The sequence below is a fragment of the Balaenoptera acutorostrata genome, chromosome 4 (assembly GCF_949987535.1).
Source record: "Balaenoptera acutorostrata chromosome 4, mBalAcu1.1, whole genome shotgun sequence".
NCBI lineage: Eukaryota > Metazoa > Chordata > Mammalia > Artiodactyla > Balaenopteridae > Balaenoptera > Balaenoptera acutorostrata.
Window position 1 is genome coordinate 150240927 of NC_080067.1, and position 19140 is coordinate 150260066.

The window sequence follows — 19140 nt, forward strand, 5'->3', positions numbered from 1 at the left end:
GCCTGGGCCTACCCGGTTCCTTGCTGCCCTGTGTGAGTGCAGACGCCCATCCCCAACCCCGTGGGCCCTCGGGCTGACCCTCCACCTCCAACCCAGCACCGATGGGCCGGCATGAGCCGGCATCTGCTGTCTTCTAGTTCTGTGGAGGCCAGGGTCAAGCCGGCCCCATAGAGGGGACCCGTGTTGACGGTGGTGGGGACACGGCAAAGGGGTGCCTCAGCCGGGGGGCAGTGGGCGGCAGCCTTTGTGGGACATGGGTGGCCCCTGGCTGTCATCGCAGCCCAGGTGAGAGGCCTCAAAGAGCTTCGTGCGCACAGCCCCGCTTCTGCAAAGCCCCTCCTGCCTGGGGAGGTAGCACTTCACAGGGTCTGGGGGTCAGGGCGGGATGACTTTGGGGCTCCTTATGGGGCAGAGGAGCGGTGTGAGTGGACTGGCCTGACAGCCACCCAGCTGGGCCTCTCAGCCTTCCCATGGGGGCCAGAGGGGAGGGGAGGGGCAGTGAGGGGCTCCTGGGGCCACGTGGGAGCCCGGTCCCCCTGCCCAGCCGCTCTGGGCCGGGGTGAGACTGCGTGCTCTCTTGGTCCCTGGCCTCACCATGGACGGTCCCCTTGGAAACCAGAGCCCCACCCCTGATCCTGACCCTAGGACGGGACACCCCACACTCACAGCCTCCTGATCCCCCACCTCCCTTCCTCTTTGGACTTTGGGGCCCCCAGACACCCACAGTGGCTCCCTTGGGTGGTCCAGCATTGGGGATGAGTAGGCATACTGCTGAGCACCCCGCAGAACCACCCTGACACACAGAGGCTGTCCCTGGTGGGCTGGGCCCCCAGCTCTGCCCCAGAAACACTCCAGGCCCCTCCTCGAGGTCGGCTGCAAGGCTGTAGGAGGACCTTGAGGCTGGGGCTGGGAGGATGCCTGAAACGGTTCCTCTCCGGGAAGGGCCCCGGTGCTGGAACCAGGGACTGCCCCCCAGCCCGGGGACCCAGTCCCTCAGTCCCCCTGCAGGGAGGGTGGACGACACTTTTAAATTGGACGTGGGACTGGGGTTAAACCTGGCTGTGTTTTTCTGAAAGGAAAGTTGTTCCAGGGCGGAGGTGGGGCGGAGGGGAGGGGATAAAGGCGGGGGCTGGACAGCCCTGTGCCTGGTGCTCCCTGGCCTCCCTTGCAGCCCGTTGTCCAAGATGCGTTTGCACGAGACTTGGGTCCTGGACTAAGTTCCCTGGGGACAAGGCTCTGCAGACTGTGGAGGAGGTGGAATGTTCTGGACTCGTGGCAGCTCCCCGCCATGGCAGGAGCCTGGGGCGGTTTCTGGAGTCATCTTTCCTGGAGGCTTGGCCCCAAACCCCATTCTACTGTCCTCTCCACCTACCGTCTGCGAATCCTCAATAAACCTCTGTGCTTAAGTCCGCTGCGGAGGGGCTCTGTTATCTGTGGCTCTGTGACCCCACCCGGGCCGGACCTGCCCTCGCTGCCTACCCCGCCGTGTTGTGGAGCCGCCAGCGCTGCAGCCCACGGCTAGAAGAGCCGGGCCAGGGACGGGGTGCAGGGGGTGCTGGGCCCGCCTGGAGTGGCTCGAACAGGCCGACTGTCAGGTGTTGAGGAATTTTGTGAGTCAGTCAACACCGTGATGGCAGCTTGAGGTTGTCTGTGGGAGAGTCTTTACTTCAAGGCCATTGACAGCAGCTACAATCGAGACGCCCTCTCCTGCCCCGAGAAGGCTGTTGGCCATTTGGAGGTGTTAGCACTGCTGCTGGGGTCCCTCAGGGGCCCCGCCTGGCACCCAGTGAGCCAGTTCTGCTTTCACATCACCTCCCCCTTCAGGTCAGTCCTGGGGGCAGAGCAGTGGGCCCCTAAGGATGTCCAGGTTCTAATCCCGGGAGCCTGTGAAGATCGGGAATGGGCCACCAGCCAAGGAATGCAGGAACGCAGGAAGCCCCTAGAAGCTGGAAGAGGCAGGGAATGGATTCTCTTTTGGAGCCTCTGGAAGGAAACAGCCCCGCACACCTTGGTTTTACCCAGTGAGACCTGTTGCGGACGTATGACCTCCAGCATTTTAAGAAAATAAATTGGTATTGTTTAGGCCACTAAGCGTGTGTTCCTCTGTTACAGCAGCTTCGGGGAACTGTAAGCGTGTGGTCCTGTGTTACAGCAGCTTCGGGGAACTGTAAGCGTGTGGTCCTGTGTTACAGCAGCTTCGGGGAACTGTAAGCATGTGTTCCTCTGTTACAGCAGCTTCAGGGAACTAATAGTCTCCCCGCTTTGAGAGCGGCTGCTGAGCTCAGAGCAGATGGCCATCTGAGCTCCGTGGCCGCCCTGCTCGTCCTCACTGAGTCCCGGTTCTTGGGGTCAGTGCGTGTTTAATGCCTTGGCCGAGTGACCAAGAGTGACCTCAGGAGCTCACGTCACCTGTTGGCCTTACTCCCTTCCCTGCGAGATGGGAGCTACCCTCCCAGACGAAGGGCCACAATGCGGGGGGCACCGCAGGCCTGGAACCCGAGCCCGCCGGCTTCCACGGTCCCCACACACGCGCACACTGCACACCTACAGTGTGCACACACGTGCACGCACACACTCATGCACGTGTACGCACGTGCTCACCCAGGCACACACACCTGCACACACCAGGCAAGCCCACTCATCCACAGGTGCACGCATTCACGCTCACACAGGGCCATACACTGGACACTTGCCCCCGCCAGCAGATGTGCCCACAAAGTGTGTACGCACGCACACACTCACACGCACGCGCACACGCACTCATTTCTCCTTTGCCCAGGGGACGTCTGGGGGCCCCGTTCAGCCTCGCACCCCACAGGCTAGGGAGGGAGGTGAGGCCTCGCCGACCCCTAACTGGGGGCCCTGAGGGCAGCTGTTGGGGGACTCCCGCGTGCCAGGCTGGGTGCGGGATCTTGAGGAGGCCGCGTGTCAGGAGGGACAGCTTTTCAGGGGCAGCAGCTTGGACCCGGCCTGGAGGAAGGGCCTCTGGGTGGGTGCCCGGGCCTGGAGTTGAGGAGGGTGGGCCGGGGGGCGGGCTGCACGTGGGGGGCACCACGGAGGACGTGCTGACTGCTGGGGATGAGATCGGGCTCAGCGGCGGCCGAGCTGCACAGCCTCGTAGGAACCGGGCATGGAAATCAGCGCTCAGGCCCCCGGGCGGGCCCAGGGCAGGCTGCCCACTGGGAAAGAGCAGCGGCCACGAAGCACGTGGACAGCACGTACCGCGGGACAGGGCGCCTCAGCGGATTCTCACGGGGGCCCGGCTCGGTCGGGAATATTTTTATTTTCAGACAAGAAACCCAAGATTCCGAGGTCCAGGGGGAGAAATGGCAGATGCAGGAGTTGGCTTGTTGCGGGCAGAGTGGGGCTGGAATCTGGGCCTTCCGACACCCAGGCCTGGAAGTCCTCATCTGAGCCCTGGAGCGTTGTCAAAACAAAGAGGCAAGTCCCGGGCTTAGCCCCAGATTGAAGAATGGCCAGAGCTAGAGGCAGAGCAGAGCCCGGCCTCACGGGTCCCGTCCTGCGTGCAGCCGTGCCGGCCAGGAGCGGAGCTTCCCTCACTGGGACCCAGGTGTGCCAGGGTCTGCATCTGTAGCCATGGCAGCAACACTGGCCAGAAAGAGGGCGGGCGCGTGGTTGACTCAGCTGTCAGAAGCAGCCACACACCTGCCTGGAGTTCTGTGCAAAGCGAGGTGGAGAGACAAGCCCCCCGGCTGACCTTCCCTCTGCGCCCAACTGCTCTTGGAGAGGAGGGGGCCTTTGAAGGAAGGGCTACAGAAGCAGCAGAGACAGAAGCAGCCTGGGAGTAGGTGGAGAGTGGCCACCAGGCTAGGACGCTGACACCAGAGCCCATGTTGACAGCTGACCCTTACTTATGAACGGGGAAACTGAGGCACCAGGTGTTGAGAGCACTTGCCCAAGGTCGTGCGAGCTGCCGCGCTCCCAGCTGGGGCGTGACCAGGCTGCTGGGCAGCAGTGGACGGCAGAGAGACGTCCAGCGGCCGCCCATGAAGCCTCCGCAGCCGGGCAGTGACATCAGAGCAGTTAAGATATGGAGAAAATCCCAAAAGAACACATTTATGTAAACATATGATGACCTCAGTCACTGGATTTGTGGTTGTGGCAGGTGTAGCTCTCAGAACAGTCAGGACACTGAGATGTCACCTGTTCAAAGTCCCTTATCTCAAAGTCACACCCGACTCCCAGCACCCAGCCAGCCCGGGGCAGGGACCCCACAGGAATGTTCACCACGGCTCTGCACGCCCCTCCCCCTTCCGCCTGCCCTGCCACACACACGCCACTCAGACCTTTGGAAGGTCAGCGATGAGGGCCTGGAGGCATCTCTGGGCAGGGTCACCTCTACGCTGGAATTCTCTGAGGGGCCTGTTGTCTGAGGCAGTGTGCAGGGTGGGCACCCGGGCCCCGACCCAGGCGCCCCGGCACAGCTCTGAGCTGCTGCCCCTGCCAGGCCCCACCAGGGCGGCCCCTCCGCCCGCACAGGTGAGCTGGAAGCGGCCCCCTTGGGACGTCCTGCTCCCCAGAGCCCTCGGCACCCCACTGTCTTGGCTCAGCTGGCATTTCCCCTGTGCCCACCATGGGGCACCAGCCAGGGCGGGCCTTGCTTGGCCGGAAGGACCGGGTCCTGCTGTCTCTTTGGGGGGTGGTTATCACCCGGGGTCAGTGGTGTTGCCAGAAGATGGCCCAGCTTATGGTCAGCAGGACCCAGTTCCCCTCCAGGCTCCCCTGGGCTTAGCGGTCTTGCAGGGGTCACTGGATCAAGGGTGTGGAGTGGATGCCAGCCCTCCCGTCCTTGCCCCGGGCTGAGAAGTCGCCTTGGAGTCAGAGCCTGTCAGTCTGGACGGCACAGTAACGAGGACACCAAGACTGAGGTTTTCCAAGCCAGTAACTTGCAAACAGAAGAACTGCTTTGCTCAGTTTTTAACTGTTTAGCAGCCCCAAGAGAAGGACCCGGGCAGGTCCTGGTCACCGCGGCCGGCCCCGGAGCACCTGGGGTTGTGACATTCGCTGGATGATCTGTGGGCGTAACTCACCAATTTAGTCTGTTTTGCACCGTTTGGATTTCTCCTGCTGGGAATGTTTGCTCTTGTCCGCGTGGGGCGTCGTGTTTGTATTGGTTTGTAAAGGCTCCTCGCACATTCAAAGCACTGACCGTCTGAATGACTCCAGTCTTGATGGTTCCTCAGTTTGTGCTGGCGTTTCTACTTATTTATATTTTTAAAAGACACAATGTTATGTGTTTGACAAATATATAAACTGTATCTCTTTACCTCTATCTTCCCTTTTCATTGACTTCATTTACTTCCACTGTTTTTACCTTTAGAAAATTTCCCTCCAAATAGCAAAAGAAATTCTATTCCAGACTCTTTTTATTTCCAACATCTATAACTTTAACTTTTCCATATTATGCTAAGACCAGGTTGAATTGTTTAACTTTAGTATAATTCATACTGGAGTCCAAGCTTTCCCTCACTTTTTCAAAATATTTTTGCCTATTGATTCTTTGAGATGTTCGGTGCAGCTTCATTAATTAAAAAGGGCAGCTTTGGGATTTTGATTGGCATTGCATAAAAACTGCATTGGAACTTGGGAAATTTTGACAATGTTAGGATATCAATTTGAAGATTTGTCCAAATCTTTGTCTATCATCTCCTGCAGTCTGATTTTTTTTTTTTGCAGGGTTGGGGGTGGGGGGTGGCCACGCCATGAGGCTTGCGGGATCTTAGTTCCCTGACCAGGGATTGAACCCATGCCCCCTGCAGTGGGAGCGAGGAGTCCTAACCACTGGACCGCCAGGGAATTCCATCCTGTGGTCTGATTTTTATGGTTTCCTTAGAGTTTGTTTCTAAGGAGTTCAGACAGTTTTAAGCAGGTACTGCTGTGTACAGGGGGACTGTCCATCTTTGCAAACGTTACCATTCTGTTGGATGAAAAACTTGAGGGACTTGCCTGAATGTAGCTCTGTCCTCGCACATCCCAACCCCGCCGGCCAGAGGGAAGCTCCCGACTTGATGCGCGCCCGTGGGGAGCAGGAGTCCCGGGACACCAGGCACCACCCGGGACGTGGAACAGTCTCAGCTGTTCCACGTGGTAGAAGTGGGGAGGGGCCAGACCCCCTGGGAGTGGTTGGCAAAATGCAGCCCTCAGAGATCCACATTCCGGTCCCCAGAACCCATGACTCCGTTCGGTTCCATAGCAAAGGGGAATTATGGTTGCTAATCAGCTGACCTTGGGGAAGGGACGTTATCCGGGACTCTGCAGGTAGACCTAGTGCAGCCTTTGGGGTCGTTACAGGCAGAAGGGGAGACAGCAGAGAGCGGTCCAGAGAGAGGGCGGGGTGATGAAGACTCCACTGCCCACCGCCGGCCTTGAAGGTGGAGGAGGGGCCGAGAGCCAAGGATTTGGGCGTTTCTAGAAGCTCAAAAAGGCAGGAAACAGATTCTCCCCTGGAGCCTCAGATGGAACCAGCCCTGCCCATACCTTGACTTTGGCCCAGTGAGACCTGGGTGGGACCCCTGACCTCCAGGACGGTGAGGCAACGCAGTCCCGTTGTCTTAAGCCACGAAGTGTGTGATAATCTGTCACAGCCACACCGGACACTAAGGTGGGGGCCGGCCGTTGCTTTGCGGACATGCAGGTGGTGCTAGTCTGCTGTCCTCTCTCCAGGGAAATGAGGTAGGACAGGGAGGGTGGGCTCGGATCCTTTTACATGCTTAATGGTCAAAAGAACTCACAAAGTTCTTGTGCTGTTTCTAGTAGTTTCCATCAGCAAAGAGACCGTCCGCAGGGCATCACACTTTGTCTCCTTTCTCACATCGTGTCTCTCTGTCTTTTGCTCTCACTGCAGAGGCCAGAACGGCCTGGACTTTGGCACATAAACAGTGGCACCATGAGGCCCCTGGGCACGTCCCTGATTATAATCTGAGGGCTCGAGTGTCTCATGGTAAATATACTGCTGGTCTCTGGCCTGAGAGCTTCTTTGTCATTATGGGAATTACAGATGTGGAAGTGGGTCCCAGCTTTGGAGAACAGCTTGGTAGTTTGTTACAAAGCGAAGCCATCACCCACCCTATGACCCTGCAGTCCGGCTCCCAGATACTTACCAGGAGAAGTAAACACATGTATCCACACAAAATTGTTCAATGATGGTTACTGCAACCCCAAACAGAAACACTGCTTTGCTATCCCAAAGCAGATCAGTAGGAGGAATGATGGGCTATTGATACGATGGACTAAAGCCACCAAGCGAACAGCAAAAACCAGCAATGAAAGCAAAGAGCCGGCAGCTGCAACAGCTCGGATGAATGTCAGAAACACTGAGCTGAGTGAGGGAAACAGAGTGCGCTGCGTGGTCCCACGGAAGGACTCCCGAGATGTGCAGAACTTCCCGCGACAGACAGCAGATCGTGGAGGCGGGTGGCCCATGGAGCACAGGAGACTCTGGGGGGCAGAAACACCCCCAGCCTTGTTTGGGGGACGGTTCCACGGACTGTACAATTGGCAAAACTCAGTGAACAGAACACTTAAGGTCAGTGCGTTTTTTTTTTTTTTTTTTTTAAGGATTTTCTTATTTATTTATTTATTTATTTTATCTATTTTTTTTTTTGTCTGTGTTGGGTCTTCGGTTCGTGTGAGGGCTTTCTCCAGTTGCGGCAAGCGGGGGCCACTCTTCATCGCGGTGCGGGGACCGCTCTTCATCGCGGTGCGCGGGCCCCTCTCCATCGCGGCCCCTCCCGTCGCGGGGCACAGGCTCCAGACGCGCAGGCTCAGCAACTGTGGCCCACGGGCCCAGCCGCTCCGCGGCATGTGGGATCCTCCCAGACCAGGGCTCGAACCCGTGTCCCCTGCATTAGCAGGCAGACTCTCAACCACTGCGCCACCAGGGAAGCCCCCAGTGCGTTTTTAATTAAATTAAATCAATTAAATCAAAATAAAATTAAACAAAGATAAGGGTCCTCAACACAATTAAAAATAATATTTGAGTCATAAAAAGAACCACAGGGCTCTCTGAGACGCCCTTTCTTTTCGTCTGGGTTTGCTCACATGTTTCTGGCATAGCAGATTATCTTAAGGGCTCTCCATATTGACTGTCTTTCCGTCAGTGACTAAGCTGTCCTTGGGCACTGTGCGTTACTGACAGCTCTGATTTGCTGGCATGTGGTTTAAATCAATGAGTCTACAATCAAAAGTAGGACAGGCTCAGGGTTTTCTTTCAAGTGTGATTTTAAGTCCAACTTTGTTCAGGAAAACAGGTGGGCAAGTAAGTGACAAGAATGCGGGGATCCTACTGCCCACCCACGGGTCCGGGAGCTGTGCTGGGGCCGCAGGGCGCCCACGTCCCAGGGAGGAGGGTCCTGGGAGGGTTCGGTAACTTGTTCAAGTTCAAACAGTGAGTGGAAAACCCGGGGTCGTAACCGCTCTCAGTCTGACAGGAAAGCTGTGCTCTTCACTGTCCTGCTGGGCTGTGTCTTCTCAGCGACGCACACCTGGAGCACCTGCTCCGTGAGGAACGCGGGAGCCCCCGGAGCACGTTCTCCGAAGTTCCAGAAGAGGAGCAGACACCAATGAGTCAGCAGACGTGAGCATCTGAACTTCCATAAAGGCTGTTTAGTAACGTAAGCAGGTGAGACGAGCATGAAGGGTGCAGGCGCGGCGAGCCAGCTCCGGCCGTGAGCCGGGGGGACAAAGGACAGGACAGTCAGCCTGGGGAGGAGTGGCTAGGCGGGCAGGCGGCCGGTGGCCCTGCAGAGCCTGGAGGCCCCCGTGAGGAAGCTGGGCTCCAGCTACCTGACGGTTAAGGTGTGGCCGGGACTGCGTGGTCACGTGTGTGTCCCCAGGCCCAGCCGGGCCGCTGGCGCATAGTGGGCACTCGGAGTGTGAGCGGACAGCCATGGCCACCCAGACCATTGGGCAGACTCAGGGGAATGGCCCGAGACGCAGCCCCTGGCTGGAAGGGACCAGAAGACGTGCGCACGCGTGTGGGTGCGTGTGTGTGCACGTGTGCAGGAGTTTGTGAGTGTGTGAGCATGTGGGGGGGATGTGTGCACGTGTGGGGAGGGCTGTGTGTGTGTGTGTGAGTGTGCCAGAGGGTAGGGCTGTATGCTGGTGGCGAGGTTAAGGGGTGCCTACAGGAAAAGTCCAGCAACCCCCAAGGCCAGGAGCTGTGACCACAGTGAAAACGAGATAATTTTGCCAGCAACACAGCACTGACACACCTGGCAGATGGGGAAGTAGGTAAAGTCTGGTCTCAGGGGCGGGGGGTGGGGGGGTGGGGGGTGGAGGGGGTGGGGATAGCTGGTGGAAGAGGTGCGATTCGCACATATGGTCATCCTTCCCGTGGATCGGGTTTCAGGGAGGGGAGCCCCGAAGGTAAGGAAATGCAAAAACTGCCACAGACGCTATTTCTCCGGGAAATCATGACCCTGAAGAAGAAGCTGCAAAGAAATGCAGTTTGTGCAAAGATGTTCTTGAAGTGTTGTTTATCACAGTAAAGGCCGTTGCATCTCTGTGGATTAACAAAGGATGACCAGCCCAGCAAACCCCAGGATGTGGCTGTGAAGAAATATGACATGGGTGTCAAAGGGACAAGAATGTGGTCACGTCACACCGCGTGCAAACTTCCGGGAGCCGCCTGCGCCTTGGGAATGTTTATCAACAGGACAGAAGCCCGAAAGCTGACTTGGAAAGATGTAAGTACTGCCGTGCTGTCTGCGCTGTTCCCCTCTGATTTGCGTTCATAGCTTACACAGATCTGGATCTATGTTTTCTGTTTCCGCGCAGTGGGGCAGAGACCGGACATTGTCCAGGGATGCAGTGGCACCACTTGGTCAGGACGGAGCCCCGGGCAGGGACAGGAGGCGGTCGCTCCCTCTGTCGCTGCTGCGCTGGCGGCACTGGTGTCCGTCGTCTGCCTTCTTCCTCCCTGGGCACCAGCTGGACAACCGGGTCACCCAAGGGAGAGAGAAGCCGCGTAGGATGGGTGCTTGGGGAGCACGGACAGCGCCCAGTTGACCCCTCCCTCATGGGTACGTGGCGACACTGAGGGCTTGGCCACGGGACTAGACACAGCCGTCCTGACTCCCGGGCGCCTTTGCCCGTTTGAGCCTTGTGTCCTCGGGGGCTGGGGGTGGAGGACTCTCCGGGAAAACAGTGTGTAGAGAGGAGACGTTATCAGAACTGGCTTGGGGGATTGTGGAGGCTGCGAGCCCCAAACCTGCAGGGAGGTGGGCCTGGGGGAGAGCCGGGAGAGCCGACGCGCAGTGCCGGGCCCGGGGCGGTCTGCTGGGGAAGCCCTCCCACTGATTGCGTGAGGCCCCACACATCACACAGGGCGATCTCTGTACCCAGAGTCCAGTGATGCAAGTGTTCGTCTCGTCCAGACACACAAAGGCAACCATCCCAGGCGTGGAGACAGGGGTCTCGGAGGCCCTGCTGTGCTCCCGGCCCGGAAGGCTGCCCCTCTCCTGTGTGGGTGCCCTGCCTCCGGGGGCCCTTCCGGGGGTCCACCTGTGCAAGGAGCCCCGAGGTGACGTGGCACCCCAGCCCCCAGCCAGCCCTGACTGCAGCTGCCTCCCCGCGGGCCCCCTGGCCCGTGACCCTCCTTCTGTCCCTCTCACGGGCTGCTCAGGCCCTGCCTCAGATCCCGGTTAAAATCAGAGCCCCCAGCTGACCAAACGTCCCTCTCAGGGAGGGTGGGCGGTTGAGCAAATCAAAATCGAAACGGGAAGCCTGCTTGAATCTGAACTTCAGATAAACACCAAGAGCTCCTTTAGTAGATATTCTATGCAACACTGGGGCTATGTATTTTTTTTAAAAAGCATTCATTGTTTATCTGTAATTCAAGTTTAACCAGGGATCCTGCATTTCTGTCTGGCACCCTCGGCCCAGCCTGCCTGCACCAGCAGATCCATAAGCCCCGGGCCAGGCCCGCTGGGGCCCCGGCTGCCCAGGGCAGGGACACAGCCAGGCCTAGGGGCCATGACAGCAGGGACGTGTGGGTCCAGCAGCGGCGCGGGGCTGCAGCAGCAGGGCCTGACTCGGGGTGACGGGCACATCCTCTTGCTCCGAAGCACGCAGCGTATACAAGGGCACGGGATTGCCCCGGGGCGTCCTAGACCCGGGCCGTCTCCCTCACACAGGTGCCCTGGCCTGGCCCCAGCACCCCCTCCCCACCCCCCGTTCTTTGCCATTCTCCCGGGCAGGGGACATCCTTGTCCAAGGTCAGCCTCAGCCTGCCGAGGCACATGGCTCAGCTACTGGCCTGAAGGAGGCTCTAGAAAAATCTCCACTTTGGGAATTCAAGAGGGTCCTGGTCACAGTTCTTGAGATCCCAAATCTGGTCAGGATAGACAGGGAGCTGGCTCACGTAGCTTTCCTTCCTGGGCAGTTGGGCCTCCCCAGTTCTCGCGTGGAACCGACCACGGAGAGCCAGGACTCTGGCTGCCTGGAGCTGCCACCGTGCCCCTGGCTGCGTGATCCTGGGCAAAAATCAGCCAGAATTTCGAGACGGAAAGAGCAGAACATTAGACCAAGCATGGGGCCTTCCTGCTGCTGAGGTCCTGGCTCCTATATCCCATCCTAGAGCAGGCGGGGCCTGGGTAGTGGAATAGGCCTGGCTTGGCTAGTGCCCTGTGGTCTCCTGGCTGGATGAGGACCCCGCAGGGTCTTCCCAGCAAAGCTCCTGGCATGGAGAATTCCCCTTCCACCGAGGAGGCTTCCCAGTGGTGATAGCACCTCCCCTCCTCCTCCCCTAGTTCCCGGGGCGGTGTCATGTCACACCCAGCAGCCACCCCAGGGAGGCAGGAGGCCCACGGCCGGTGTAGGTTCAGGGCATTGGACATGGGAGGAGCTGGGCGAGCGCTGGCACTTCAAGTCCATCCGGTACACCCACAAGGCCAGCCACGATGACCGGGGACGCCAGCCTGCGTGCAGAGGCAAGAGGGTCCCATCGACCCGGGGTCTCCCATGGGTGTGTCTCAGGGAGGAGACAAGACCCGTGCCATGCATGCTTGGGATTCCTGACCTGACCCTACCCCACTGCATTCATGGGTAAACTGAGGCTGGAGGGAAAAGCTCCTGCAGAGGAGAGGCGTGTTGGTGACCAGGGACCCAAGGGCACATTGGGCCGTGGCGGCAGAGTGCGTGCTATGGCCCCGTGATTGCTCTCGATGAGGGTCGAGTCCCCGCCAGAAACACACAGACGCAACAGAGCTTTTTGTAGAGAGCATCATAAATACATTTCAGTATAGACAGAATACAATAAATAGCTGGTACAAATATGTCAAACAGCATCAAGCCGGTTCCCAGGTCTGGGCTCCCCAAGCAGAGCCGAGCATCTGGCCACGTGGTGGGCACCGCGGGAAGGTGACCAGGCCACGCTGTTTTTGAGGTAAAACTTTGTATGAACTTTTCCTTTAAAGCGAAATCCCTGCAGGACACCAGACTTGCAGGGGCAGCTCTGGCCTTCCACCTGGACACCCACAGAGCCACATGAGTCCGGCCACCATGGTTACTGTGGTGGAAGTGAAAACATCCCCGGCTGGACCAGAGCCAGGGGTGGCGAGGTGGTGGCTCTGGAAGCCACAGCTTCTCCCAGGCTCGTCCCCCTCCCCGGAGGTTCCTTCTCAGGTGGGGTTCTGGGGTGCGGCCAGATGGGTCCCATTCCTGGGTCTCTGGGCCCATCACCCTGTCCTCAGCTTCAGCACCCGGGACAGCGGCTCCTTGGCGCTGGAGTAGACCAGGTAGGAGCCGGCAGCCGTGCGGAAGGTCTCCCAGTCCCTGCAGCCGAAGGTCGGGAGGCTGTGCACGGCCACGAAACCTTCGTACCCCTGCCACCTGTGGGGAGAGACACTGTCAGCCTCGGGGCAGGGGCGCCGGTGCCAGGCTGCTCTGAGAGGAGAAGGTGCCTGGGCGTTGGGGCTCCCACTGGACACGCCCCCGCCGTGATCCTCGCCAGGCCTTCTTCACCTGCTTCTCCCAACGGCCACAGCATGGAGGGGCCAAGCATCCCAGCCTCACAATCCCCCGGCTTACAATCGCGGGGAGCTGGGCCAGGAGGGGCCTTCTCAGCCTGCAAAGAAGAAACTGAGGCCGGGAAGGGGGAACCTGCCCTGTGCAAGACCCCGCAGCTGCTCTGATCCACCCAGGGTCCTGCTCCCAGCCCAGAGTGCCTTCGGATGCCTCCGTCGGGCGGGGGATGGGGAGGGGCTCCGGTGGGTTAATAGCGGGGTCCGAGCTGAAGCCCCCTCCGCACTGCTGGGGTTGGCAGTGAGGCGCGGCCCTCAGACACACACCTGGCACCGCTCGGGTATGGGACCCGTCTTTGGACACAGGAACCCCACTGCCGGCACGCGGCTCTGTGACCCCCGCTCCCACACGAGGACGCTGCACCCAGCCCTTCGTCCTGCCCCGGCACAGTCAGCGGTTTCTAGGTTTTGCCCTTCAGAAGGGATTTATCGACAGGTAGCTCTGTTTCCATTGGGTGGAGGCCCCAGAGTGGGCCGCCTGGATCAAAAGCAGTCGTAGTCTTAATTTAAATGTTTTTCCAGATGACTTTATGGAAAGGTTGGGGTGATTCTTGTCCTGGTGGGGAAGGGCCAGCCCCCCCTCAACACACACACACACACACTCAGCACTGTGGGTCTTTAAACAGCGTCCAAACAGATGGGGAAATGCGTCATCCTCGCGCTCTGCAACAACAACTTCTAACGTGTTTATTCACATTGTCCATTTTTAGTTCTGAAGACCCCTATTCATATCTTTTGCCCATTTTTCCAGATTCAAAAAAAATCTTTTATTAATTTGTGGGGTTCCTGTTCTGCCATATGTGTGGTGGACAGTTTGTCCTTTGATTTTGAATGGGACGCCCTTTCCATAAAAAACTTTTAATGTAGGTGGTCGGCCTGGCGGCCTCTTTCCAGCCTATGCAAGGTCTCACATCTTCTCTGTAGAACTTTGAGGTTTTACAAAGTCATCTTAGCTTTTCTTCTAATATTTCTGTTGTTGAATTTTTGACATTTAGATGTTTGCTCCTTATAAAATTTACTTTGTGTATAATATGAAGCAGAGGTATAGGTGTGTTTTCTTCCAGATGGACAGAAAATTACAGGAAATTATTTTATTAATTCGTCTTTTTCTCATTGAGCTGAAATATAGCATTACCACACTAGATGATTGTGAAAGATCGGCTCTTTTCTGGACTGTATTCTACTCCTTCTACATATTTGTTTATGTTTAGCAAAAATCATACTGCTTTATTTGCATGCTGTCAGGACCTCCTTCACTACTCTCCTTTTCAACATTTTCTTGGCCATCTTTGAAAATTTATTCTTCCACATGAATTTTTAAATTACTTAAATTTTTAAAATTTTAAATTACTTAAAATTTAAAATTACTTAAAAATTTAAAATTACTTAAAGTTTTAAAATCACTTAAAATTTTAAAAATTACTTGAAATTTTAAAATTACTTAAAATTAAAATTTTTTTAAATTAATTAAAATTTTAGATTACTTAAAATTTTAAAAAGTTTTAAACTACTTAAAAATTTAAAATTACTTTGTCTTGTTGAAAACAGCAATTAATTGGAAAGTCTAAAGAAAATTGATGATTTTTCTAATAAAGTATGGGTAAGCAAACTTGTCTCAGGAAGAGACATAAAACTTGATTAAACCAATAGCCATGGGGGAGACTGGACAAGCTGCTCCACAAACACCATTGAAAAGGAACCAGGCCGAGACGGCTTTGTAACTGAATTTAACCACATGGTAAAGAAAACAGATAAGTCCTACTGTTCAAACTATCCCAGCCCACAGGTGTAGGCGGTGTGCCTATTAAGTTAGGTTCCATATCAAGTGTCCAGAAGAAATCACAGAGCAATTTCATTTCCTATTACAGATACAAAAATCTGAAATCAATCATAATGATGGGTAGCCAGTGACATGTTAAATAATTGCACATCCTCGTTAAGTGGCGCTCCTCCCGGAGTGCAAGGTCACCTCTCATAAATCATTATGTCAACAGATTGACCAGGAAGATGCACGCCAGGCACTAAAGAGTGCCAGCGGGGCGAGACTGCTCACATCCTGTCAAACTGTGTAACGCCCAGACCGTTTCCATCACATCAGTCGGACGGAACGGCCGGTCACTGCTCCTACGATTCAAAATCATCCTGGAATTTCTAGCTAATTGAGAAAACTAGACAAGCAGTAAAAACATTAGAAATACAGAGGCAAAGTTGCTTTTATTTGTAGGCGTAGTTATCCTTCTAGAGCTCCCACAGACATTTCTTCAGGAAACCATTAGAACTGAAAGAGATAACGGGGCTGGATGGCCAGACACAACAATTAATTGTCAGGATACGCAGATGGAAACGGACATGTGCTTACAACTCGGAAAACTCCCAGAAGTGAATGTATTGCGAACACCACAGTGCCTCTATGACGAAGTGTAAAATTTTATTGAAGGACACATGAAAAACAGAGGGATCTACCGTAGGCCTGGATGGAAACATTTAACAGGATAATATACGACTAACTCTCAAATTAGTGTATCCACACACTGCATCTCTGGCCAGAATCCAAAGTCATGAGCATCAGCGAGACTAGTGGTCACCTGGCTAACCCAGGGGCATCACCCAGACTTAGCCTGCACTCAGGTGTGCTGCGTGCCAGGTGACCCACAGGGCCCGATAACCTGTGACTCGCTCTGAGCCTGTGGTCACCAGTGGGGAAGGCAAGCACACCCCAGGTGAACCGAGGTGGTGAGGAGGGGCACGGACTTTACCTGTAAATAATACTGTTTACCGAGAAGGTATTTCCGTCGAAGGAGGGGCACGGACTTTACCTGTAAATAATACTGTTTACCGAGAAGGTATTTCCGTCGAAGGAGTTTGCAACCACCAGGAAATAATCTTCTCCCACTGAGAAAAACTCCCAGTCCAGAGCACTGCAAAAGCAAGTGAGCAGACATTAGGACACAGGACTCGGAGATGTTGCCATGGAACTCGGGGGGCTGGAGTCCAGCCAGTTCTCCCCCTAATCTCAGAATTCGGGGGGTAGGTTCCACTTCCAAAATCCACAGAAGGGGGAGCGATTTTCTCAGTCACACAGCCAGTTGGTCTATTCCCGGGAAATGCAAATTAGTTGTTCACTTTTTTAAATTAAAAAAAATTTAATTGTACTAAAATACACATAACACAAAACTGTCTGTTTTACCCATTTTTAAGCGCACAGCTCAGTGGCATTAAGCGCATTCACACTGTTGTGCAACCATCACCACCATCCATCTCCAGAATTTTTCCATCTTGCCAAACTGAAACTCCATCCCCATGAAACACTCACTCCCCATCCCCTCCTCCAGCCCCTGGCCCCCACCGTCCTGCTTTCTGTCCCTATGAATCTGGCTCCTCCAGGGACCGCATATCAGTGGATCGTACGGCATTTGTCCTTTTTTGACTGGCTTATGTCACTGAGTATCATGTCCTCAAGGTTCATCCGTGTTTTCACAGTTGTCAGAATGTCCTTCCTGTTTGAGGCTGAACAATATTCCACTGTAAGGATGGACCACATTCTGTTTATCCATTCCTCTGTCGATGGACACTTGGGTTACAAGTGTCAACGCTGATGCTATGAACATGGGTGCAAAAGTCACTCACTTAGAAGAGGTTGAAATAGAGGAACAGTCCCAAGCTTGTGGTCACTCCATGAAGGCCTGCAGCACCCTCTGGAGGCGGGAACTTGAGGACACTGGCCGTGAGGTCACCCACTCACCTGCTCCTTCCCTGACACCCGTTCAGGTGCCAGCAGGGTCGGCTGACATAGAGACGTTCACCTACATTTGCAAGCTGTGGTTCTTACTGCAAACAGACCACTGCATCCTGTCTTCAACAAGTGCCTCCTGAACTTGCTAAGGGTGAGTCTGTGCTCAGAGATGGCTCAGTTCCCAGGGGTCTGACAGAGGGCTTCCAGGAAGGACATCCCAGAGCCCTGTCTATCCAAGGAGGCCAACTGGGCATCAGCCATGTTCCCCAGTCACCACTCTGATTACTGCATTACTGTCCTGTGTCCACTTTACAGATGAGGAAACTGAGGCCACAGCCTTGCAGCAAGTGGGAGTCACTTGGATGCCAAAGGTCAGGCCGGTGCATCTGCATCTAGTGGCCTCAGGGTTATGGCTTATTCAGGCAGTAGAGGGCCATTCTCTCTTGGTCGATACTCACCCCTGGGTTCCTTCTCAGTGGGGCACTGAGGGTGCCGGCCTAGAGCTCCTACAGGACCCTGGATGTGCGAGGGCCCACGGGGTCCCTGGGGACATGCAGGGGGGCCGAGGCCAGTGGGGGCCCTGGGGCTCCTCACTGCTTCCTTCTTCTATTGTTTGGGATCCTGTCTCGGGCCACTTCCAGCCATGGCCAGTCATGATTCGGTCATTAAAAAAAGTGGTGGCCATGACCATGTTCATTGAGGGGCAGCACGAGGTGCGGCTTTGGGCAGCAGGGCAGCTGTGTGGTCCCCGTGCGGTATTCTGCCAGTCGCAGCTGGGTTCTAAAACCGAGGCCGTGGAAAAGAAGCAAACGGCAAAGTGTTGACTTAAACTGTCTGCCCCACAGCTCACATCAGAAGCTGCTTCACTTAATCCAGGAGGAAGTGAACGTCTGGCATTACTTCCTGTTCTTCCTCCAAAGCAGCATGACAGTAAGCCCGCTGACAGTAATATGAAGCATATTTTTATTCTTCAGAACCACACCATTTGGTCAAAAGGTGGAAATGGACAAATGTCCATCAACTGATGAGGGATGAACAAAGTGTGGTAAATAAATACAGCAGAATATTACTCAGTCTTTAACAGGAGTGAAGCACTGAGGTACAGCGTGGATGAGCCTTGAAAACATGCCGAGTGAAGGAAGCCAGACACAAAAGACCACATCGTATGCATTCCATTCACAGGCAATGTCCAGAATGGGGAAACCCAGAGGAGCGGAAAGCAGACTGGCGGGTGCCAGAGGCTGGGGAGGTGGGGGGAGAGGCAAAGATAGCTAAAGGGTGGGGTTTCTTTTTGAGGCGATGAAAATATTCTAAAGTCACTGTGGTGATGGTTGCACACACCTGTGAATTTAATGTGAAAACACTGAATTGTAAAAAGCACACACACAAGCCACATCGTTTGAAAGCAGAGTCAAGATTACAACAGGAGCTGCAATCATTCAGCGGGCCCTGGAGAAAGTAGGTCTGCAGGGAGTGGGGAGTGAGACCACGTCACACCTCCAGGAAGCGGGGCGGGGGGGGGCACCCATGGCTTCCGGGAGGCACAGGCGCGCTGCCGTCTATGGGCTGCCGGGCGGGAAGCGGGCACCCCTGGATCCCTGCCCCGCCCCTCTACCCCGCGCCCCGGTACCTGCAGGTGCGGATCTCCTGGAACCTGACGAATGTCTGCGCGGTGACATTCAGTTCATAGATGACAGAGTTGATGACGTAGGAGTCGTTTTGCACTTGCATTTCCACGTCGTAGCGGTGACTATTCGCGACGGCGAGAAACACCCTCTCCCCGATGTGGAAAACCTCCCAGTCTGCGGCGCCAAACGTCTGGGACGGTGAGAAGGGGGCCAAGAGCATGCGTGAACGGAGATCCTCAGAACGGCCACCCACGCGGCTCCAGCCCCTGCGCGCTCCAGGCGCCAGGTCGGGGCCCTCCCGCCAGCACTGCGCTTTCCCAGCCTCACTGCACGTGAGTCAGGGGATCATCTGCATAGAGCGCTTCTTACCACCTGTGCTGCCCCCTCCCCCATGCCCCAGTGTGCCCGTCCGGGAGGTCCAGCTGCTACCACATCTCTTCCGGGGAGCCCTCCCTGCTCCCCCCGGTCAGGCTCTGAACTCCAAAGCAAATTCTAGGGACCTCCGGAGTGTCTCACTACATGCTGTCCCTGGCCTGAGGCTCTCCTTTGGCTCTAGGGACCGCCCCATCTCTGGGTGCCTGTGCTGTTCCTCTGAAATCACTTATCGCCCTGGACGGTGAGGTGTGCGTGGGGCAACAGGGCTGGACCTTTACATGAATAGCTGGCTGCCAAGCCTTGGCCCCAGACCTCGAGCTGCATGAGCTGATTTGCAGGTGGGACCCAGGAGGAGGAAGTT

General features: G+C 55.8%; 1 protein-coding gene across 1 annotated transcript in view; it reads right to left on the bottom strand.

Annotated features, from left to right (window-relative positions):
* Nucleotides 1–12698: 12698 nt before the first annotated feature.
* TSPEAR (thrombospondin type laminin G domain and EAR repeats) overlaps nt 12699–19140 on the bottom strand; it is an 83363-nt gene continuing 76921 nt past the window's right edge. The window contains exons 10-12 of the mRNA XM_057545495.1: nt 18407–18594; nt 15860–15961; nt 12699–12852 (exon numbers count right to left, since the gene is read on the bottom strand). Of these exons, the coding sequence (XP_057401478.1) occupies nt 12699–12852; nt 15860–15961; nt 18407–18594 (444 nt within the window). The remainder of the gene's footprint in view (nt 12853–15859; nt 15962–18406; nt 18595–19140) is intronic.